Source organism: Laccaria bicolor, genomic scaffold, assembly GCF_000143565.1.
Source record: "Laccaria bicolor S238N-H82 LACBIscaffold_30 genomic scaffold, whole genome shotgun sequence".
Lineage (NCBI taxonomy): Eukaryota > Fungi > Basidiomycota > Agaricomycetes > Agaricales > Hydnangiaceae > Laccaria > Laccaria bicolor.
Genome location: NW_001889901.1, coordinates 387,986 through 410,572, shown reverse-complemented (window position 1 = coordinate 410,572; position 22,587 = coordinate 387,986). Strand labels below are relative to the sequence as shown.

Sequence of the window (22,587 nt, the reverse complement as noted above, 5' to 3'; positions counted from 1 at the left end):
TGGAAACTAGTAAGGTATCAGGCAAAACTGGGGGAAGTAGTCACAGGTGTATGCTCTGTTGCGCTCAATGGTCCGTGGATTATAGGGAGCAAACGAGAATCAGTAATTTCGATTTTCGTTCTTGGGGAAAGCAACGATTGAGTACGTTTCAATGATGGTGGAGACTGGACACGAGAAGTTCCCAGAGATCGAAGCTGTTTACGTAGCTGCTTCCACCAGATATTGGGCGTCCTGGTTGTGGGGGATTCAAGAAATAGCTTCCTGCCAATCCCTGAATTAGCTGCAGAAAGCCCAGACAGTGGGCTGGCGACATTTGGAGACGCCACAGAGGAGCCCGACGGGATTTTGAGAGCCCTCTTGACGACGGTGGGAGAGGAAAGGGCTCTACGACGATGATAGGCAACGCTCCCACTCGGCCAGAGGGTTCTTTCAGTTGTATCAAGAAATAGTTTACGATTATGAGGTGTTTCGTTTGGGGTATTATTGGTATGAAAGCGTGTAGGACGGGAAGGAGGGGAAAACAATAGGGGAGAGATTTCATCGTCGTCCAGGAGGGAACAAGAAGGGATGTTGAGCGGCAAACTTGGGGAGATGGCGCTTCCTTCAAGATCTAATGATCCAATCTCCCCTTCGTCAACCTCGTCGTCAGATTCACCATGGATCGGGGAGAGTGGTCCCGTACGATCGCTGAAGTTGTGCCGGAACCTTGATATTGCCTGTGGTCCGGGACTCTCGTCGATCTGTTCAGGATCTTCACTTAGCCAATCTCGTGGCACTTGTAGAGCGAAGAAACTCGCTGCTGTTGATGTTGTAGAGCAAAGAGATTGTGTTGCGGCCAGGTCGGTAGGATTTAAGACAGCTGAACTCCCACTACGTCCCCATGAACTCCCTTCGAGCGATATGGGAAATAGAATGGACAGCGAGGGGGGTTTTGACGTCAGGTTCCATGGTCGTATATCTATAATCTCAATCTGATGAGGGGTAACAGTTTGCATGGGAGAGTGGTGAGGTGAGTCAAAACTTGGATCGCCGCTGGAGGGTACAGCGAGAGCGAGAAGGTTATCATGTGAATTGTAGAGGAAGGGCGAAGAAGGTTCGGTGTGGTCATGTATTGTGACAGTCCTAGGGCTTGCATCACAGTCCAATGATGGGAGGTCTTGCGGCTCGTCCGAAACTGCATCGACGTCATTACCAACTGCTACTGAGCTGGCATCCTTGTTCAAGGTGTGGACATCAGGAGTGGAGATATTGTCAGGCCATTCCGACTCCGAGACATTGATCTCTTCCAGCTGAGAGATGTCAGGTACCACATCATTGGAGGTCAAGGTGTTTGTCGAGAAATGCGATATGCGGTTGGCAGTTCGATGTGACGCTGAGGAGGATGTGCTCGGTGATGGGTCGTTGGTAGAGGCTCGAGTCGGCGGCCGCATTGTGTCATCTACAGGAGAATCCTGTAACGACACATCTGGAGTCTCATGTGCAGCGGGTTCTTGATAAACGGTGGCAATGGGAGGGGTAATGAACACGGGATACAAGCTCCTCAATTCATCGTCGTCGACAGAATAGAAGGCGAAGTCATCATGATGAGCAATAAGGTCCGAACGAACACTTAGAGCTGTCATCAACTGTGCTGGGCGCAGCGGAGAAGCTTGTGGGGAAAGAAGTGGAAAAGGAGTATTTACAGAATGAGAAGAAATGTCATGGTCGCTGTCGTCGGCATTTGACTTGGGTTCGACACTTGGAAGTGAATCAGGAGACGAAGAGCGAGACGACCAATAATTTGACTCAAGGTCCGAGTCTTCTGACGTGAGTTGCTCAGCGGGACTAGTTGAGCTAGATGTCGATAGCCAGGGGAATATGTCTTGAATTCGCCAGACGGGCCTAGGACTTGGAATCACGGTCAGTACCTGAAAAGATGCGAGTAACTCTGTAACGGCTAGAAGTCCTTTCGTAAGCCTAGAGAACATCGAAAAATGAGCAACGATGATGTGAGAAGTGCAGTTAAGCACTTACACTTCAAGGTCTTCCTGCGGCATGCGTACAAAGTCACTGCCGCGCATGCGGGTCACAACAATGAAATCAGCGATTGTCTGGCCAACAGGGTCGGCAACATGTCTACGCATGAACCCTGCGAGCTCTTCAGGTGTGAAGAGTGAGAGCTAATCTGTCCTCAGCGAGATGAAATGAGAAGCTGCAGAGTTCACGCACAGCAGGCGCTACTGGGTTCATCATGCTGGTGAGCCATGGGTCACGGGGCCCTGAAGACCGTTCCATTTATGTGGAAGTTTTGAAGCTAAACGACCGCCGGCGCTAGTGACATGGACAGAGGCCAAGTAATTATGCTCCCAAGGGAGAGAGACAAGAGACGGAGGAGACCAAGGAGGAAGGGAGAAAAGGTGTATCGATCGAAGGCGCTTGCATTCAACAGCAGTTGTCTGTGGGCTTCGTATCGGGACCTTTTGCAACTCCACATTGCAATGAGGCGGACGGGCGCCAATTGCCCTGGTGAGCGGACTGCATAGACAACACCCAAGTCGTCCAAAAGTGGACAAAAGCATACTAAATGCCCAAATGACAAACACGAGGCTTGAATTTTTCCCTTGACTGCTGAAACTGAATCAAAAGAATTAGTAAGTACAGGTTATTGTTGAGAGAAAAAGAAGGGATATGAGCGCTAAACTCAATACCTGCTGCGACGCATGTCGCCCTTGGGAAACTGTCAGCTGGAAGCAAGACAGTTTACACTTGGATACAGGAAACTCCGACAATTGGAAGACTCCATATTATCTATTCTTTTGTGAACGTTCAGCGCTCATCTAATGCCCAGAATATTCAAGTCATGATCTTGTACTGATATTACCATCCAGCACTTTTTCCTCTTCGTCCTTCCCAACCCTGACCGGTAGACCAGAGAGCTTGGAGCGCAACGATTCATATTTCCTACGTTGCGAAACGCTGACGCTTGGACCAATCTTCTCCAAAGCTTTGATGAAGTCCGTAACGTCTACTAAGACCTTGGGACCCTCTGCACCAGCCACATCCTCGCCCATTTGATCCAATGCCCCGAGAGTCCGCTTCAAAGCGATCACGCCTGCTTCGCGGACAAGAGCAGCGAGGTCAGCGCCACTATAACCATCACATTTTTCTTTGACGAGCAGCTCTATTCTCTCTCTGATGAGATCCGCTGATTGTCCCTCAAGGTTTCCCAATGGTACTTTGCGTGTCATGGTGCGTAATATCTCGGAACGCTCCTCAGGCTGGGGGAGGTCGACGTAGAGCAGCTTGTCAAGACGACCTGGACGGACCATGGCTGGATCTATCATGTCTGGTCGGTTGGTGGCTGCGATAACGTAGACTGCTTTGCGAGTGTCCAGGCCATCAAGTTCAGTGAGTAATGTGTTCACCACGCGTGCTGAAGATTCAGACTACCGAGAGAGAAGTCAGGCATTAACATGGCTAAATCATCAGAAGGACGCACCAAGCTGTCGTCACGACGGGGAACTAGAGCATCAAGTTCATCAAAGAATATCACGCAAGGTGATGAGGCCCGCGCCCGGGAGAACACCTGTCTAACAGCCCGTTCGCTCTCGCCAACATACTAGAGACAAAATATCCGCTAAGTGAACGCTTTCTAGAAGACAATCTTCTCACTTTGTTCAGGAGTTCAGGACCTTTGACACTAATGAAGTTCGCCCGGGATTCGTTGGCTACAGCCTTTGCTAGAAGTGTTTTTCCACATCCAGGAGGACCCCAAAGCAAAACGCCGCAAGCAGCCTCGATGCCTACTGCGCTGAAGAGCTCTGGACGCCGAATGGGCTGTACGATCGCCATGTGAAGCTCCTCTCGCGTTGCGTGCAGGGCTCCAATATCTGCCCAGGTCACATCTGGAACAGTGGCGAAGCCTTCACGCTGGGACGATGGTTGGACCTGCTTCAGTGCCAGGATAAAGTCGGCAGATGTTATGCACAATGGGGCAAGTTGTGATTCAGTCAGAGGGTCCGGATGGGCAATGAGGAAATGGGCTATCGAGCCTGCGGAGAGTTGAGAGGATAGGCCTGACAAGATAGAGGCTTTTGGAGGAGGTGGGTCAGCCTGAGCCTGAGGTGTCGAGGGAGGATCAATAATCATTGACACGTCCTGCTCTAAGGTGGAACTAACGCCATCGGGCGTGGGGTCTGGAAGGATGAGGGTACCATCGGAAAGTTGTTTGAATATCCGTTTCACGGCGATGATGCCAGCTGCACCAGTGAGAGCCGAGAGATCGGCACCAACATATCCTGGTGTGGCTTTTGCTAGTGTGGTAAAGTTGAAATCACCATCGAGGCGCAGTTTGGCACAGAGAACTTGTAGGATTCTGCCCATGAGAGTGAGTTTTGAGAAGTGAATAGGCTACAACAAGCCTACGTACTTGGATCGCGCTTCTTCGTCCGGAACTCCCATGCTTATCTCATGATCAAACCTCCCAGCTCGCCTCAGCGCGGCGTCTAGGGAGTCGGGCCTATTCGTTGCACCCATAACAATGACAGGTTTGTTGTCCGTTTTATCCCAAGACATGTCTTCAAAGAACCGATTATAAAATGACCAGCTGCATGAAGTTCAAGACTCGCTCACCATCCATGCAGGTGAGAAACTGGGCGACAATGCGCCTTTCCATTTCCCGTTGTGCGCTTTCTCGTTTTGGGGTAATAGCATCAATTTCATCAATAAAAAGCAAACATGGCGCGACACGCTGAAGCGAAGACCTTAGCAAAAAGTACCATCAAAAAGAGAAAGAGGCTCACTTTGGCCTCTTCAAAAGTATCTCGAAGTGTCTTTTCTGACTCGCCCGACATTCCAGACACAATAGAAGGGGCCGATATACTAATGAATGGTACACCAAGTTCCTGCAAACTCCTGTTAGCTGAGTCAATCACACATGGGTAAGATGAAACTCGCCCCAGCCATAGCATTTGCAAGCAGAGTCTTCCCACAACCTGGAGGGCCATGCAACAACACTCCACGCGGAGGTTGTACTCCAGTATGCAGATAAACCTCTGGATGACAGAGAGGCATCGCAACAAGCTCCAACATCTTTTCCACGCAAGCTTCCACCCCGCCGAGGTCCGACAAACGTGCGGTAGGGGGGGTGTGGTCTTTGGATATCGCTACCCCTGCAGTGGAGGATACTTTCGCTTTCTTGTTGCTCGTACTTGCTTCAGTCGTACGTGATGATCTGACCTTCCTTTTCCCATTTATGGGAGTGGCAGAATCTATCGGAGCAGCAACCTCAGTTGACGCTATCGTGGGCACAACTGCACTAGGCTCCGTCGTAACAGTCGCGGCAGGAGTTGAGGGCCCTTCCAGGAGGGGTGTTTCGGAAGGAGTGATCCCAGGAGATGATGGTGAATTCAGGTTCAATTTACCCCGTCTATGGGTAGACCAAAGGCCTTGCATAGATCTGTTGAGAACATTTGAGCCCTAGCTGAGCTTCGTTTATTACAATATCAATTTAAAACGGTACACAGCCGTACCGACGCGTCCATTCGTACTGAAAATTTGGCCCGAAGTAGGGTTGCAGTGACTGCGAAGGAAATTTGTTACCTGTTTGTTTGACACCGCCGAACCAAACACTCTTTAGAGCGAACCCCTCAATCAAGAAGACCGAGTAAGCTTGTTTCAAGTTTTCAACGTTTGGCTGCCAATGATTCGCCTACCCACAACTGCTAGTCATGCGACCACAACGGTGACAAAGGGTGGCAAGTTACAGCCCACTTTCGACTCTGTGATGCGTTAGAACTGCTGAAATACTTACTTACGACGATACGCTTTTCTCACAGATCAAGATTTTCTCCTGGTTGTGGCTCCATCGCTCGTACCTACAGATCTAGACTTGCTGTGCAGCGCTTGGGCTCAAAGCTCCTAATTGGATTGGAAGTCTTCATGTTTGATTGGGTGGACATCCGAGGACTTCCACTGGAACCTAGTCTGGTGGCTTTTCAGAAGGACTGTTCAATAACTTTTGTGCCTCAGCCTCTAAGTATTCTAATTACGGCGCTTCCGCTTCAATGTCGACCTTCTTTTTCCCCCCATCCGTGACTCGGCAGGCCAACGCCAGGATTATAATAATGACATCAGGCATCGAACTGGCAAGGTGGGTGGAATTTATCTTTGCAGACTTATCGCGAGTCCTCTGACGAAATAGAGAAGTTTTCAAACAGCTCCGCGACCACCTAAGTCTAGGCGAACCACTATTGAACGTTGAGGAGCGCAGTTTACAATTGGCTAGCCTGCTCTAAGCCTGCAGCTACGTGAAATTTTCATCGTCAACACTTGTGTTGTCATTATTATGATCTTTTACCTCATTTTTGCAACAAGTGGAACGAGCATGACAAAGGTAGGGAGCTATTCATCGGTTTCACTCAATTCTGGCTTATGTTTTTCTCCATTCAGAAGCGATTACTCAGGCTTCGCCTCCTTGTATCAAGTTTCGCCTATTTATGACGAGGTGAACGCAGTGTAGGGTTTAAGGAAGGTCTCGTCTATTATGGGTAGCCGGCCTGTCCTGTTCCATCGGTCGTACCGCAAATCCCTCGCTGTCTCGAGTGTCGGGTTAAAATGCTTTATGCTCATGCTCGAAGAGTGACTTCCCGAGCAAGTGAACGTTCGAGAAATTCTGGCGGTCCTTGCTCGCCTAAGGCTTCGTCATCATCCTGTGCTAAATTTACTATTGGTCGTTCTTCCAATTGAATCTTGGTTTTGCAGTTCCACTCCTGTACTGACCTTTCATATGGGACTCAGGAGATCGACGTTAGCGTTATCTCAATCACGTCACTCGTCGGATTGGGCCATCTTGAGGCATCACTCTTCCTTACCGCTCGTCTGACGAAGCAGAGGGCTTTTTCACGACCTCCTGAACAAGGCCACCCATCGGTAAGGTGGAGTGTCTGGATTTATAAAGCTTTCGTGTATCCCTTCACTTCTGAAAGGCAATCAAGACCCGAATGAATCGATGAACGGTAGTTAAAATGTCACCTGTAGCCGCTTACATCTGAATGCTTACGCCTGGGCTCTTTCTAGATTACGAGGTCAAAGGCCTTTAAACCCTTACCAGCTACCTCTGTCTCGACCACCCACCAGGAGATGCCCCATTCCATGTTGGCTTCGAACAGCGCGGAGGAGACCAAGAACATCGTTGGACTTCAGAAGGTTGCGGACAGCTCCCTCGAGGTGAACGTAACGGAGGTAGACGACGTTACACAAGGGGGAAAATCGACTCGCCATGACGAGGCCTTTGAAATTCTCGCCTCTACCCAGGGTGTACGGTATGTTACGGAAGATGAAAACGCCCGTATCCTCAAGAAGATCGATTGGCAGTATGTCCGTGTCTTTCCATCTCCCCCGCCTTGAATGACTTTTGTGTTAGCATCATGCCGGTCATTGTTGTGATATACTTTCTGCAACGTAAGGTGTTGGCCACTTCTTACAAGCTGAAATTCTGGAATTATTTGACAGTTCTGGACAAACAAACTCTTGCCTTCTCCTCCGTATTTGGCCTGTCTATAGACGCCCGACTCGTAGGAGATCAATACTCTTTACTTGGCTCTATGGTCTAGTAGGTGTTCCTCGAATCCAGTTCTTGATTATTCACATCCTGTAGTGTCGCACAGCTCGTTCTACAACCCTTGTCTGCGTATTTTTTAGTGAAGCTCCGTCTACCCATCTACGTGCCAATCATAGTGACCTGCTGGGGTGCGACGTTGGCAATAATGGCTTCCGCAACAAACTTTCAAGGCCTTCTCGTTGCCCGATTCTTTGTAAGTCCATAAAGAGTGTATGACTACTGACTCTGCTCTCATCAATTTAATCTTCGTTTTATACAGTTGGGCATTTTTGAAGCTTCGATCACACCAGCTGTCGTCCTCGTCGTGCAGATGTGGTATCGTCGACGTGAACAAGGGTATCGAATGGCTGGTACAGTGTTTTTCTTTCCATCCCTTTATCGCCTGCCTCTCATGTTGATTAGCCTGGTGTTCATGCTATGGCTTTGTGAATGTCTTTGGAAGTCTAGTCATGTTCGGTCTCGGGCACGTCAGGTCCAACGTGCTATACCCGTATCAGGTTGTGTTTTTGCTCCTGGGGATCGTGACGTTCTTGGTAGGGTTAATATCGTATGTGCTCCTGCTTGCTTACTTTCAGAATGCGCATCCTCAGAATAAATACTGACAGCTTCTTTCTATTCCCTGACAATCCAGTGAAGTCTGACTTCCTATCGCCAGAGGAGAAGTTGGTGGCTGTTGAAGTACGCGCTTAAATGTCTTATTTCTAACTCTTTTATGTTAACCTCCGTTCTTTCACTTATGTTTAGCGGCTTCGCGCAAATCAGCAAGGCGTCGAAACCAAGGTGTTTAAGATGTACCAAGTTTGGGAAATGATTTTGGACCCCAAGAGCTGGTGTTGGATGATTCTTGCCCTGTTGAATGCAATTCCAGCTGCAGGGATGATAATCTTTGGCCCGCTTATTTTGCGGGGCTTTGGCTTTGACAGGTAATTACTTGCCCAGCATACACGTCTTGAGGCTTACACAATCGAAAGGTTTAATGTCATGCTGGTCAACATCCCATTCGGCGTATTACAAATTCTATGGGTGTTTCTTGCCGTCGTACGTTCCTTTACTCTTCTGAGCGACGCTGCCACTCAACCCTCATAGTGGGCGTCGGAAAGATTCAATGTAAAATCAATTATCATATTGATCGGTTTGATTCCATCTATTGTTGGCACAGGTCAGCGTTTTTGTTTAAAGAGAAGAAAGAGAATCATCTCACCTCAGCCCCCTACCAGTCTTGCTCCTACAAACCGGGCGTCAACCAGGAGATCAACCTACTTTGCTTGTGGCATTTTACCTCTTATCCTTCACTACAGCAATCGGACCTGTACTTTATAGTTGGCAAGCTTCAAACGTAGCAGGTCATACAAAGAAAACAACCGTATGTTTACACTACTCCAAATTTGATCGCTGACGCGGAGTTCCATCATCATATTCCAGACAGTGACGTTTATGACTGTGGGAGGGTTAATTGGCGACATAGTAAGATTTTAAATTACTCACCAGTCCCAACAGCTATTGAGATTATTCTTTCAGATCGGTCCGCTCCTATTCGCGCCAAAAGATAAGCCGTACTATCGCGGAGGCGAATTGCTTTCACATTTGGTTTTTCTTCCTTTGATTGACCCGGACTTGTACCAGGTCTGACCGCCATGTTGATTTGTCTGATCGTCGCTGTCTGTTTCGTCTTCGTGGTCATTGTCTACCTTCATTATTCCAACAAGCGGAATGAGCGTCGCCGAGTAGTCGCGGGGAAAAGTGGGTTAAAGGTGTATCAATCAGGTTAACCCAAGTCTTGCTGATTTTTCTTTCTGTAGAGGCGAAGATTCAAGATTACTCAATGCTCACCATGCGCGAAGTCCAGGTCGCGCGTGCGAAGGAAGTCGGAGAGAAAGGAGGCGTTTCCAACATACAAAACATAGGAACGCACGCATTCGATGACTTAACGGATTTGCAGAACAACGAGTTCATCGTAAGTCTAGATTTTCTTCTCGATATACGCCGCGCTAATAAGACATAGTATGTTTACTAACTTTCTAATTGGAGGATCTGTTGTTTTCTTTTGTTCCTATGCTACGGCAAAGACTGTGGATATGCGGTACGAATGCCGAGAGATTCGTTTGTATGGAACGGATTGCTTCGTAGAGAATATGTAGTAGTACTAGGCCATCAGGTTGGATCATGTGATGAGATTGCCTCTTAATCCTGAACCTCCACCATCTGCCGCCCTTTTCGACCGCAAGGCGACCACAAATGTCGAGTAATATCAGGACCCCATTCTTTCCTATCGCACCTGGAGCTACTTCGACGAGGCCAGCGTCAAGAGCTGCTACCCATCAGCTGGATACTGGGCTTGGAAACACCTTTGCATCGTCAGGCTTCAGTCATGACAAAAGCAACCCGCTACACTCTTCCTCGAACGAACAACCTGCTGCTATATTTTCAAAATTTGACTCTGTGTCTCACTCCACTGATAATGCACCTACCTCGACAACAAGTGTTAACGCAAACAGCGCTACAAAACTGAATACCTCAGGGCTTGCCATGGCCATGAAGAGGAATCACCGTGGCGGCGCTCAGAATGATCAGACGTCCCGGAGGTCTACGGGAACAACTGCTCAGATCCCGCGTCCTGGGACGGCAGACCCACGTTCGACAGCTCATCAAGAACAAAAGCTATTCTCTCGACGATCGATGAACCGTGAAGTCAACTCTACTAATCTCATTGCTCCTGTTCCCGTGCAGGCCTCCCGTCCTCACCTTTCGCTTCTTGCTGATTCTCAATCGTTCTCTGGCACTACCGCGTTCAAAACACCTGCCTTGGCCATTTCTGCTCCTCAGTCGGACAAAAATCAAACAAGCGATGCGCATATACCCACTTCAGCGGTCGAATTTCCTTTCAAAACACCTCAAGCTCGTTTGGAAATACCTTCGCGTCAGTCCACTAGCCCTGAGGCGTCTGCAATCCCTACCTCAGATACCATTGCAGAAACCGATGTCCCCATTGAAACGTCCGCCATGAAATTCAGCCTTTCTCATCCGGCTGGTCCACAACGACTCTTGATCAATCGGGAGAGCCACTACTCTCAAAAGCAAGGCGAATTAGAGCCGCTATCGGGACATATTATCAACGAGAGTGGCCGGATCGTCAAATCAGTCAACATTGCGAATAAACGATCCCGAGACGAAATGGACGACTCCGATGTTGAGGCAGATCTGGACGGAGGACAACCAACAAAGCGACTCAAAATTCAGAATTCCGACGATCGTCGAGGTCGTGATGAGGTTCGTTCGGTTTGCTGATCGATGTACCCTGTTAACAGTTCAGTTCATTTCATCTAGTATTCGACGCGATCGAAGGTTCGCTCTCCCCCTCAATCTAGTCCTCGTCATGCCTCCGAATATGGTCACCCTGGCGAGAGTCCTGAAGCTCGTACAATATCCCGTTCCCATCATCATCAAAACGGAAGGTCATCGACACCCATCGAAGAACGGTACTCCTATCGGCCGGAACACGAGCACGTGTCTCCAGAACCAAGACTGCTAGATAGCCTACTCGGGAAGGATGTTGATAGCTATTTGAAAGAGCACATGGCCATGTACGATAAGTCGGTTGCTCGATGGACAGAGTGCGAGATGTCGGAGTGGGTCGCAGGAGCTGGCGGTAATTACCCCCCGTCATTTTCATAAAAAAAACTCGTTCTGATTGCCATACTTAGAAATCGCAGAGAAGTATGGACGAATTCTCGACTTCGTCTGCATCCCATTTCTCATATACTGAGATGCTTGGAGCTGATCTTATTTTGCTTGAACAGGTAAAATCACATATGACGTACGTCCAAACGCTGCTTGATATTGTTTATGCATCTGATGTCCGCTGTTCACAGTGCAAAACTCAAGCTGTACTCTGGTTTTCATCGCAAGGTGGATGACCATAACGTCATTCTGCAGGAGCGGGAGCAAGTCCTCGATGCCGCAAGAAAGCGATTGGTCAAGGAAAGCGGCAATGTTCTCGGATGATGTGCTTCAACCGTTTTGGGACGATGAGAGACGCCTATTTTCTACTGATTCTCTGCTCTGCTTACGAACGACTTTTTGCTAAGCTGTATTTCGGTTTTCTACAAATGATTGCATGTCGCACCTTTGCAAAACTGTTCGGAGACAACATGCTGAATGGGGTCACAAGTGTTACTGTACAATCCGTTGAATTTCATATCTGACGTTGAATACTTATAAGGCCAACTGCGGTAGATGATTCTGATCAATGGATGTAGTATAAATCTGAATGGCTGTTCGTTCATTTATTTCACGACGCTAATAGCAACGATACTCGCTCCTCCATTCTGGGCCAAACTCGCTTTCCAAGATACGTGCCATCTCGTCGTGAACTTCCTTGCTAACGTCGTCCATAATCCTGAGGTACTCTCGTCCTCTTCTAACCGATCCAAGGTTGTGATGTCAAAACGATCACCAGCCCAAACTCCACGAGTAAGGTCATGTCCCTCGTAGGCCATCGAACGGGAAGGGTCTGAAGACCAGCAAATTCGAGCAAGTAGAACTGTACCGAGGGTAGTGGAGGTAGGATCGTCGCGTACATATTGTTTCTTAGTGAGGTTCCGCAGGATGAGTTGATGATTACAGTCCTCTGGTTTCGCTGTATCAATGCTGGACTTGTCGTCCATCCATTTAGCGATGTCTGCAAAGACATTGTAGTTGATCCGCGATCCGAAAAAAGCTCCGTCCAACCTAAATTGCTTGTAAAAAGAAAATATATCAAGAGGTCGCCTTTTTTCAACTCGTGGAAATTTCAGTGCAAGAAAATATATCGAGATCGTGCGGTCTAGACCATCTTCATTTTTTTGATTGAGCTCCTCCCAAGGGGGTGCCGGCATTGAAAAAAAAGACCCGGGGTCGATTTTTTTTTTAAAGGCGACTTGAGATGGACTAACTAACTAACGTAATCAGGAACATGTCTATATATAGTAATATGACATCATTTTGAGTGCTTCCCCTGTGTCTTGCACAAGTCATGCAGGCAAAATTCCGGGGTGCTTGCACATGTTCCACACATTTTAGATGGAACTAGGCAAATAATGTGAGTTGGAAAATCACTCAGTTCTCATAATACAATGTACTTACCCAGTGTGTCTCGCACACCTTGTTTGCATATGAGGATTTGATGAGGATACACAGCTACCACAGATTGCGAAGCCCTCCGCATCAAGGGCAGGTGGCTCCGTCTCAATGGTGTGATACATAGAATGTGTGAAACCAATGTTAGACATACTGTAGATTTTAGGATAATGTTGGTCAACGGTAATTCAAGTAATGTCAAAAAAATGCCCAAATATGTAGTGTTTGGAAGTCCGGTCTCGTGACTGGAAAAAGACCGTAACCAGACCGGACCAAGACCGCAAAAGACCGGACCTGCGGTTACGGTCTTTTATTTTTGAAATGTAAAGACCGCAAAAAAACCGGTTAACGTGAACCGGTCTTGACCGGTTTGGACCGGTCTTTTGTAATCCCTTAAATACCCTTTAAAACGCAGCCAAGAACGTACGATTCGGTAAAAAAACGAGAGAGATATGAATTAAAATGTAAATTACTTTTGGGAATAATAGATGTACCAGACTTATTTTATAGAAGCACCAATTCCTAACGGAATTTAACGTTCTTGGGCTCGTTTTGAAGCTATTAGAGATGTTAATAAATCTACCGATTCATACTTTTAAAATATTGGCCTAAAGACCGGTCATAAACCGGTTAAAACCGATGCAGACCGAAACCGGTCTATAGACTGCAAAAGACCGCAGTCTGCGGTCTTTTTGTGGTCCGGTCTGGTCTTTTGACTTCTGGGGAAAAGGCAGACCGGTTACGGTTACGGTTAACGCCCCTGGGCATCAAAAAACCAGACCGAACCGGACTTTCAAACACTACAAATATGGCAGGAATTAATGAATATCTTATATCACAGTGCTTGATGGCCTCTATTGGAGCTGTATTCCTCCCAGTACATTCTGTAGTTACCATATTATGCTGCAAGGTACTCAACTTGATGATTGAAGGCCTTCTGCCCAAGGCATCCTTTTTTTTTTTTCACAGCCTGCGGCTGGACTAACTAACCGGGTCCCAGTACGGGATTCCCGGGCCGGCACCCCCTTGGCTCCTCCTGCTCTTCGGGTGTGAGCAGACCATCAGGGATATCATCGTTATCCAAGTAATCGCCAACGCAAATGAGTCTGTGCCCAGCCCAGGGTACGCTCTCCTTTGAGGTAGCCAGGATACGTGTTTCGCCTGAGCGAAACATTTGTTCACTGGTTAGTTGAAGACAAAGGACGTCCGCAAACTCCTCGAGCATGTCGAAGACTTCAGGAAATCCCGAGACTCTGAATTAACCCTGATTTATATGATTTATATAGAATTGTCTGTAAATTATGCACAATTGACTGAATTGAGCCTTTTGACATCTTTAAGAAGATTAAGTAAAATAAAACGGGCACCCGTTAATTGAGCTCAATTGGTGATGCTTAGTGCGCAATTGCCCGTTCATTTAACATATTATACCACTGAATTGCACCTCTTTTCCTGCACTGTGACACATAAATTCACCAGAATAAATTAGAATTCAAGTCAATAGTGTATATTGCACGATGACTGACTACTAGATATGATAACAGAAGCAACGGGGCTGACTAAATAAGGTGCAAAGGATAGTGAGGGATCAAAGGAATTATTCAAGTGGATTAAATTGGATGGGGAAGAAAGTAGACTTTGTAGGCATGAGAAGTTGACAAGAAAAGGAGGGGAGGTCTCGACGGGTTCGTTAAGTATTAAAGTAAAGATGAAGTAGCAATTAGCATAGGTTGGAACGATGGATGGGTGCGAAGAGGAAGTTGGAACGGATAGGTGAGGAAATGTCCAGCTTAGGGTTAGGAGTTATAAGCGAAAGGAGGAGAGTCGGAAGCGGGTATACAACTGGATGACAGCAGGCTTAAACATCCATGTCTGCCATGTTGAGTAAAGCCATGTCATCATTGGAGGTTGTGGTGGTCGTGAGATGGGTGGAGATGGAACTGGAAGTAAAACAGAACAGTGATGTTGCAGACAGCTGGAGGTAGACAACAACGTACGAGGTGCAATTATAGAGGTCAGCCATGAGACGATGATAACCATTTGGACTTTTCTCACGGATTGCGGCGAGCATGGCCATGTGTGAACGATAAACGTCTTCATAAAGTTCGGCATTGAACTCAGTCTTGCGGCGGATACCCGTGCTATAATCATCCAACGAAGATGCAATCTACAAACATAATATTAAGATGAAATGTGACCATGCAGGGGAAATAACTTACGGCAGTGGCAGCCATAGCAACCATGGCCGCAGGTAATTCTCGTTCATGTTTGCGCGGACCATCAGTAATCGACGAAACAAAGCGGTCTTGATAGCGTTCAGCAAATGAGCCCCTGGACCCAGCAAAGAAAGCTTCACGGAGAGTCGAGATCATGGCAAGGTGGAGGAAGGGCTTGTTAGTTTGAAGGTCGCCCTCCTGATGTAAGAAAATGAGTCATGAGAGAAGAGGGTATGTATCTCACGTACTATATTGACCAGGTAAATATACCTCTTCTTAGAACGAAGAAGCTCGACGACATCCCTGCAGTCAGGCCCCTCAAGTAACTTGTAGAACCCTTCTACCTTGGCAATGGCAACTTTCTTGACATCACCACGGTACTTGGATACCCGCCCCTTCAGCTACCGAATGATACACTTAGTGAGGTATGATCATTGGCAAAGTAGATCACTCACCACACGACCAATGGCAACGCCGAAGTGGTGGTCAACCCTAAAGCGATGGGCATATGCATTTGCGCCAAGCTTCCGCGCGCATGATCGAAGAGTCTTGCGGTTATATTTTACCTGCTCATCAACCGTGTGGTATGCAGTATCGAATATTGCATCACCTATCGCTTTACGGATCGCCGCTTTGATAATCCGTTTAAGGAGCTGAGGCTGTTCCGAGATGAGAATCATTCGCGTGTTCGGTCCAGGAGGGACGTAGTCGGCATCTGCGAAACCCGCATTTGGATCTTCACCTTCTTCAATCGCACCTCCCCCAGAGTCACCATCATCCGAAGGCTAAAGAGCATCAATAAGCGAAGGAATATCAATTCGATAAAGTACATTTACCTCGTCATCCGGTGGAGCCATAGTCTTCCATGTAGGGCGCTAATATAGATCAGTCAAAGTTGAGGTAAGTTTTAGACGGTAGATAGCCTACCTCAGCCAAACGTTCCTGACCGCGCTTTCCGACCTTCAACAAGTAAGTGAGTGGCATGATACTGGGTCAATGCTCTTACATACCTTGCGGCGACGGCATGCAAGTTCATCCTCATCCTCGCCATTGGACTCATCATCCTCGCCATTGGACTCGTCATCCTCGCCATTGGACTCGTCATCCTCGCCATTGGACTCGTCATCCTCGCCATTGGACTCGTCATCCTCGTCGTTTGATAGTACTTGACGGCGACGAGGTGCTGGCTTGTCCTCGTCCTCTTCACCGGACTCATCTTCGCCACCACCTTGCTCGTCTTCACGGTGACCATCCCCGAAGATCTCTTCTCCGTGAGTGGCATAGCTTTCATCCATTTCAGCGTCGTCGTCGGCGTCACCGTTGAGCTCTTCATCCCATTGGGGGCACTTTGGATGGATTGGCGTGCTTTAGTGAAGGTGCGTTGATGTCGATGGTGTACGTACCTCAAGCTTCAACTGCTTCTTGAGCTCTTGACGGCTGAGGGTGTAAAGTTCTTGGTCCTCCTCATCTTCATGGTCGTCCTGTTCTGGCGTGGAATGATCGGAGGCTGGGTCTTCGTCCTCAGGGTCGTCGTCACTCTCGTCTTCGTCAGAAGGAATGACTGCGGCCGGACGACGAGCAGGGGTTTTCGGGTTGGAACCCTTCGCTACGGTGGGTCTGGAAACTGCACCACCCTTAGCAGATGCACGTTGGCCTTTCACCGAAATGGATTTCATAGATACAGTGGAAGGAGCTGGAAGGAATGTAAGACTATGTGCGAAGTTAGTAAGGACCAACTTACTTTTTGACTTCTTCACTGATACTCGGGAATCAGCTGCACTTAACGAAGTGCCACGTTTCCGTGATCCAACAGGTGCGGCTCCGATCCAAGCTGTAGAGAGAAAGTTAGACCATCAAGACCTCATGATAATAGAGGTAATCATTATTACCTGCATTATCCATTGCCTTGGCCATGGCGGTGCGTTGCGCTATAACGTTTATCAACATCATGACCATGAATAGAAGGTCATTGATACCTACTCTTTCCAGCTGCCTCAATTTTGCGAAGTTGGGCTTGTTCTTCTAGCTTCTTCATGCCTAGGGTGCGGCGCCGCTTCTCAGCAGCAGAAAGAGATGGGGTTTGTAAATTAGGGGGCATATAAAGGAATGATAGGTGTGGAATAGTTGGAATAGAAAGGAATGACGGCCGTTTGGAAACAAGTGAGTGGGTAACACGTCGTAGGGAGGGGAGTTACAATTACGATGGTTTATAAATGAGAGAAGTCGTACGATGTGAAGACTTAGGAACGGAAAACATGGTTTGCTTCGGCCGCAAACAAAAAAAATCAAATTCAATCGGCCGGCAAGAGGCCAAGCACCAAGCGAAAAACATGGGCCCTGTGTCGACCTTTCAACGATCAAACACACGAACGACCACCATGCCTTCCATCTGTGAGGGTTGCAGTAATTCATTCAATCGAAATGGATTATACTCTCACCTGCGACAGAGCAAAAACCCTCATTGTCGTGCATATCTTGCTCGCCTTGATAACGATGGATCAGACCTTTCTAGTTGTGGTTCTGATCAAGATGGGTCTGAGGATTCCGATCTGAGTTTGCCTTCTCGTTCAGAAGTAGCAGGGGGGGCAATGGACACGAGCACATTACCTTCCAGTACACCGATCTTTGGCCCAGCGGTTCCTACAATGCCGCCACATGGAAATGAGCCCATTTCTTCAATGAACGTTGATCCTTTGGGAGACTTCTATGGTGACTATGGCGACTACTCGATGGATGATTTTGGTATGGATCTTGAAGGCAGTGGGAGTGAATCTGGTAGCGAAGAAGATTGGATTGCAGAAGAGGATTCCGATGAGGAAGGGGAGAATGGGATAGATGATGAAGGGATCGATGCAAGTCTCGCAGATGAGGAAGGAGGATTGGAACCGAAGCGCGCAGGCTCTGAGGTCCCCGCTGTCGAAGAACCGGACCATGACATCCAGGGGCCAGCTGTGAGGCTGCGCGGTGGAGAGGAAGCAGCGTTGCAAAACAAGCCATTCGCCGTTCAGTTTCCCAGGGAATCTGCAGGTGCAGTTCATGCACGTGGTGATCGCGACCAAAACGCACAGTACTTCTCAGCCGTAGGTGAAGCCGACAATCCCTATGCACCATTTTGCTCGAAAATGGAGTGGGATATTGCACGATGGTCGAAGTTACGAGGTCCCAGTTCAACAGCGTTCACTGAACTGATGGCCATTGAGGGGGTAAGCGCCAAATTCTCATTTGACATATACTGGTTGACTTACCGCCCATGCAGATCATTGAAACTCTTGGCCTCTCATTCAAAAACACCACAGAGCTTAACAAGCTCATTGACAAGTCTTTGCCGGGTCGACCTGGCTTCAAACGGCACGAGATCATGGTGGGATCAGAAGTCTGCGAGGTGTACTTTCGAGACGTCATACCTTGCATCAAAGCACTCTTTGGCGACTCGGATTTCTCCCCGTATCTGGTTTTCCGCCCCGAGAAACACTACACAGATGAAAGTAAGCGAGTACGCATGTACCATGACATGCATACAGGTCGGTGGTGGTGGTCAACACAGGTGAGAAGATTTTGGTTTGGTTTTGCCGTTCTCTCACGCCGCTCATTCAGGAAGCGCTCGAGAAAGACAAGCCTGGTGCAACCATCGTTCCAATAATTGTCTCCACTGACAAGACTCAACTCACGCTTTTCAAAAACAAGACTGCTTACCCCCTTTATTTGACGATTGGAAACATTCCGAAAGAAATCCGCCGAAAACCGTCTTTTCGAGGTTATATTCTCATTGCTTACCTTCCGATGGCCAAGTTGGAGACTGTCGTCAATAAGGCTCAACGACGACGCCTTCTCGCCAACTTGTATCATGCATGTATGAAGAAGATTCTCCAACCGTTAGAGTCCGCTGGCATTTCAGGCGTGTCTTTGACTAGCGGCGATGGCGTCACACGTCGGGGACATCCAATTTTAGCTGCCTTTGTTGGAGACTATCCTGAGCAGGTCCTTACAACAGGAACGTTCACTGGCGAGTGCCCTTCATGTCTCGAAGATCGTAACTCTCTGGGAGAGTATGATCCTGATGTCCCCCCTCAGCTTCGGGATCTGGACCGAATCTTGAAAGCACTCGAGAGCTTTGAGGATGACCCTGCTGGGTTCCTGAGGACCTGTGCAGATGCGGGTATCAAACCCCTCGCTGAACCGTTCTGGAAGGACCTCCCCTATGCCAACATTTTCCGTTCCATCACCCCCGACATTCTTCATCAACTGTATCAGGGCATAATGAAACACCTGATTTCCTGGATCATCGAAGCTCTTGGGGCTGAAGAAATCGATGCTCGGTGTCGCCGAATGCCTCCCAACCATAATCTGCGACTGTTCACCAAGGGAATAAGCTCGTTATCTCGCGTCACCGGTCAGGAACATGATCAAATGTGTCGCATTCTCCTTGGTCTTGTCCTTGACATCCCCCTCCCCGATGGCATTTCAAGCGCTCCACTTGTACGCTGCGTCCGAGCGCTTCTCGATTTCCTTTACCTCGCCCAATACCCTGTTCATACCGACGAGACCCTGGAGATGCACTGAATCGGTTTCACCAAAACAAGCATATCTTCATTGATCTCGGAATCCGCGACAACTTCAACATTCCAAAGCTCCATTTCGCTACACACTACGCAAGACTCATCAAACTGTACGGTACAACAGATAACTTCAACACTGAGTACACGGAACGGCTACATATCGACCTCGCCAAAGATGCCTACGCCGCCACCAATTTCAAAGATGAATTCGCACAGATGACATTGTGGCTCGAACGGAAAGAGAAGATCCAACACCACGATCAATACGTCAAATGGCGCTTGAGTGGATCACCGCCCATTGAACCACGTGAGTGGATTCCTCCAGGGTTGGAGCTTGACCGAAAGCTTTCAATGGCGAAACACCCCAGTGCTCGCGCTGTCCCACTTGACCGTCTTGAAAGGGATTACGGTGCCAAGTTTTTTCGAGTAGCTCTGCGGCGTTTCATTGCGCGCTCAAACGAGCCTCACCTCAACAAAAGACAACTTGAAGAAAAAATATGGCATATCCATCTCCCATTCCGCAAACTACCTGTTTGGCACAAGATTAAGTATACTCGTCAGGATCCATTCACCCACGTCACCATCACCGCTGACTCAATCCATGTCCGACATGCAACAAACGATAAACATGGCCGTCCAGTTCCTGGAAGGTTTGACACGGCACTTGTCAACGATGGGACTGGGCGTGAGACTGGAATCCAAGGTGAGTCTTTTCTTTTTCGTCATGCACTTTATTAACAAATTATAGGTTACCGAGTTGGTCGGATCCGTGTCGTATTCTCTTTGCCCCAATCCTCTCTCTCGCGTTTATTCAATGATGGTATCAATATCCCATCTCATCTCGTCTACATTGAGTGGTACACATCATTCCCTGATTCACCTGATCCCAATCACCTCTTGTACCCCGTCTCACCCGCAAAGGATCAGGAAGGTAATAACATCTGTAGTATAGTTCCACTTGCTAATCTTCGCCGAAGTATTCATCTGCTGCCGAAGTTTGGGAGAGTAGCACCCAAGGAGTGGACGAGCAGTACAGTACTCGACCTCTGTGGTCATTTTTATGCCAACACCTTCACTGACCGTCACTTATATCGTATCATGTACTAGCTTATTCTGTCTACAAGTTTGATCACTTTTCAGCATAATCATGAACAATTTAAATTTCATTTTTCAATTGAGAAGAATTGATGAACATTTACGGAGTATTATACACAATCTACATCTCCATTTTCAATTGAGAGAAATTAAGAAGAATTTACCGACAATTGTGCATAAGACAGTTCACCAGCTGAATTGTGCACAATTGTGAATTTAGGTTTTTCCTGATGGATTATTTGGTGAATTTCAACTGGCATTCTTTGAATAGAATGTCTGATTGGATGGAGTTGTGATGTTGCCACTTCCTGGTCTACCCCACGGCATTCTAGATCTTGTGTGCGTGCCCTAGATTGATTGTTAGATTGTAAACTCAGAGATTATGGCGTGTATAGAAAAACTGACCTGTGGGTATTCTGGGTACAGAGGACGAGCCACTTCCTAACTTGCTCCTCGGATGGAGAGCCAGGTCGGGTCTTTTTTGGGTGGATCCTCAGATAGCTGATGAATTCGGAAGTTGTTCTCTCGTATGGTAAGGTCTCTCCAAGTTTCCCAAGGCGAACTTGAGTACGCCCGTCAAGATCTACCACAACCCAATATTGCCCCATGGTATTATATCACTTGAGACTTGAGTTGACCGTTTCGAACGTTGAATGACCATTGTCCGAGTCATGTCCATTGTTATACTTCGTATTTAGTACTAAAGCACAGCCATTGAGATAATATTCTAAACGGCCCAGCCTACTTACCTTGGCCACAATTTCTCTCTTTTCATACAAAACGCCGATTCTTCCAAGTTCCACATTGATCAAGTTCCCATCGACTAACCAACACCTATGATAGATATTTTTGAACCGGCAGCGTGAGAAGAGTGGCGCTCCGCTAACTCCAAGTTCACCTAACACATATACGGTACCAAGGGGCATGCAACCGAGCATCCGGCCATTTCAACCATACCCATGACCCCGTGAGACTTACATGAGCACACTCCAGTCACATCGTGTCACGCTGATCTTATCAAGCCAGATTGTAATCTACGCCTCTACTTACTGCCGTCTCTTCTTTCCAGTTGGCCCAACAACACTAACTGTTGGCGCTCTTTCTCGCTTTAGATCCTCCTTCAGCACCTCGATGTCATCACTTCCTGGAAGTGTATAAGTCTGCCTGTTCTTCAGCGTAGCGGCTTCTGCAATCTTCATGAAGTTTTCCTCCTTCAGTGAGATGAACATATCGACCATCATCGTTCCGGGAATTTTAGGTAAGAGTGTGCTTCCGGGATTGAATATTCCATCTGCTGGGTGCTCGCCGAGCAGGTGATATATGGCGTTACAGCAATTCTAAAGCAATAAAGTACTTACCTGTGTTCGCAGAGTGTTTATTGTGTTTGCCATTTTCTTAAGAAGCGAGCACATCTGTTGAGAAGTTAATAGCTCCCATGGGGTATGCTCCTTAGCCTCCTCTGCTCGGGCTATAAATTCCTGGAATTGATTCGAAAACACAAAGCTCCAACATTCTTTGCACGGCGGCTCGTCAGTATCAAGAATAGAGCCAAGACACTTGTCTGAGCGGATCATAATTTCATTCTCCTCGTTATTAAAAGCTATGGGGCACCATCCTATTGCTCGCATATTATGCTGATGATAGGGGTATGTTTCCCATATTGAACCGAGAAGCCATTTGACGGACTTGCCAGGGCAAGAAATTTGTAAGCCTCGTTCTGAAAGGTTTTCGGGTGTCGTAATTAGAAGGATGGGAATCGGTTGGACAACAGGTTCTAGATCTGGAAACCCTTGGCTTCTCCGGAGTCTGAGACATGCAGCCCCACGCCGATGCTTGAGGAAAGACCGAGGATGTGCAGTAACTGTGAGGGTAACATCAAAATTGCAAACATCACAACGAATAATGTGATAACCGTTCTGATCTATAGTGGTCAGAATTTCGGGAGCACCAGGCAATCTAATAGCCTTTGAGACCGTGAGCGGAACAAGTGCTTTCGGCATGAGCT

The 22,587-nt window shown here is 47.7% G+C and overlaps 8 protein-coding genes across 8 annotated transcripts; 2 read left to right on the top strand and 6 right to left on the bottom strand.

The window, feature by feature from the left end:
- Window positions 1-17: 17 nt before the first annotated feature.
- On the bottom strand, window positions 18-2,232 carry LACBIDRAFT_330977 (uncharacterized protein; the record flags this gene model as incomplete). The annotated part of the gene is made up of 3 exons (XM_001885258.1): window positions 18-1,956; window positions 2,014-2,159; window positions 2,209-2,232. The coding sequence occupies 3 exons, from the start codon at window positions 2,230-2,232 to the stop codon at window positions 18-20; spliced, it is 2,109 nt and encodes a 702-aa protein (XP_001885293.1).
- A 605-nt stretch (window positions 2,233-2,837) lies between these two features.
- Window positions 2,838-5,522, bottom strand: LACBIDRAFT_306417 (uncharacterized protein; the record flags this gene model as incomplete). Its single annotated transcript, XM_001885257.1, has 8 exons — window positions 2,838-3,425; window positions 3,479-3,598; window positions 3,652-4,354; window positions 4,409-4,556; window positions 4,612-4,729; window positions 4,782-4,883; window positions 4,936-5,457; window positions 5,511-5,522. 8 exons carry the CDS (start codon window positions 5,520-5,522, stop codon window positions 2,838-2,840), a joined length of 2,313 nt encoding a protein of 770 aa, XP_001885292.1.
- A 4,313-nt stretch (window positions 5,523-9,835) lies between these two features.
- Window positions 9,836-11,602, top strand: LACBIDRAFT_306414 (uncharacterized protein; the record flags this gene model as incomplete). The annotated part of the gene is made up of 5 exons (XM_001885337.1): window positions 9,836-10,867; window positions 10,925-11,246; window positions 11,302-11,336; window positions 11,398-11,414; window positions 11,470-11,602. The coding sequence occupies 5 exons, from the start codon at window positions 9,836-9,838 to the stop codon at window positions 11,600-11,602; spliced, it is 1,539 nt and encodes a 512-aa protein (XP_001885372.1).
- A 281-nt stretch (window positions 11,603-11,883) lies between these two features.
- On the bottom strand, window positions 11,884-12,867 carry LACBIDRAFT_330974 (uncharacterized protein; the record flags this gene model as incomplete). The annotated part of the gene is made up of 3 exons (XM_001885256.1): window positions 11,884-12,278; window positions 12,536-12,555; window positions 12,722-12,867. 3 exons carry the CDS (start codon window positions 12,865-12,867, stop codon window positions 11,884-11,886), a joined length of 561 nt encoding a protein of 186 aa, XP_001885291.1.
- A 311-nt stretch (window positions 12,868-13,178) lies between these two features.
- On the bottom strand, window positions 13,179-13,612 carry LACBIDRAFT_306413 (uncharacterized protein; the record flags this gene model as incomplete). Its single annotated transcript, XM_001885255.1, has 1 exon — window positions 13,179-13,612. The coding sequence occupies one exon, from the start codon at window positions 13,610-13,612 to the stop codon at window positions 13,373-13,375; it is 240 nt and encodes a 79-aa protein (XP_001885290.1). The 3' UTR covers window positions 13,179-13,372.
- A 961-nt stretch (window positions 13,613-14,573) lies between these two features.
- On the bottom strand, window positions 14,574-17,029 carry LACBIDRAFT_306412 (uncharacterized protein; the record flags this gene model as incomplete). Its single annotated transcript, XM_001885254.1, has 12 exons — window positions 14,574-14,655; window positions 14,713-14,882; window positions 14,935-15,129; window positions 15,180-15,332; window positions 15,387-15,716; window positions 15,768-15,806; window positions 15,859-15,891; window positions 15,942-16,277; window positions 16,335-16,624; window positions 16,673-16,762; window positions 16,821-16,859; window positions 16,912-17,029. 12 exons carry the CDS (start codon window positions 17,027-17,029, stop codon window positions 14,574-14,576), a joined length of 1,875 nt encoding a protein of 624 aa, XP_001885289.1.
- A 280-nt stretch (window positions 17,030-17,309) lies between these two features.
- On the top strand, window positions 17,310-20,594 carry LACBIDRAFT_306411 (uncharacterized protein; the record flags this gene model as incomplete). The annotated part of the gene is made up of 5 exons (XM_001885336.1): window positions 17,310-18,134; window positions 18,188-18,475; window positions 18,526-19,484; window positions 19,586-20,190; window positions 20,236-20,594. The coding sequence occupies 5 exons, from the start codon at window positions 17,310-17,312 to the stop codon at window positions 20,592-20,594; spliced, it is 3,036 nt and encodes a 1,011-aa protein (XP_001885371.1).
- Window positions 20,595-21,075: 481 nt separating this feature from the next.
- Window positions 21,076-22,156, bottom strand: LACBIDRAFT_330971 (uncharacterized protein; the record flags this gene model as incomplete). Its single annotated transcript, XM_001885253.1, has 5 exons — window positions 21,076-21,165; window positions 21,332-21,416; window positions 21,561-21,590; window positions 21,633-21,919; window positions 21,941-22,156. 5 exons carry the CDS (start codon window positions 22,154-22,156, stop codon window positions 21,076-21,078), a joined length of 708 nt encoding a protein of 235 aa, XP_001885288.1.
- Window positions 22,157-22,587: the final 431 nt, after the last annotated feature.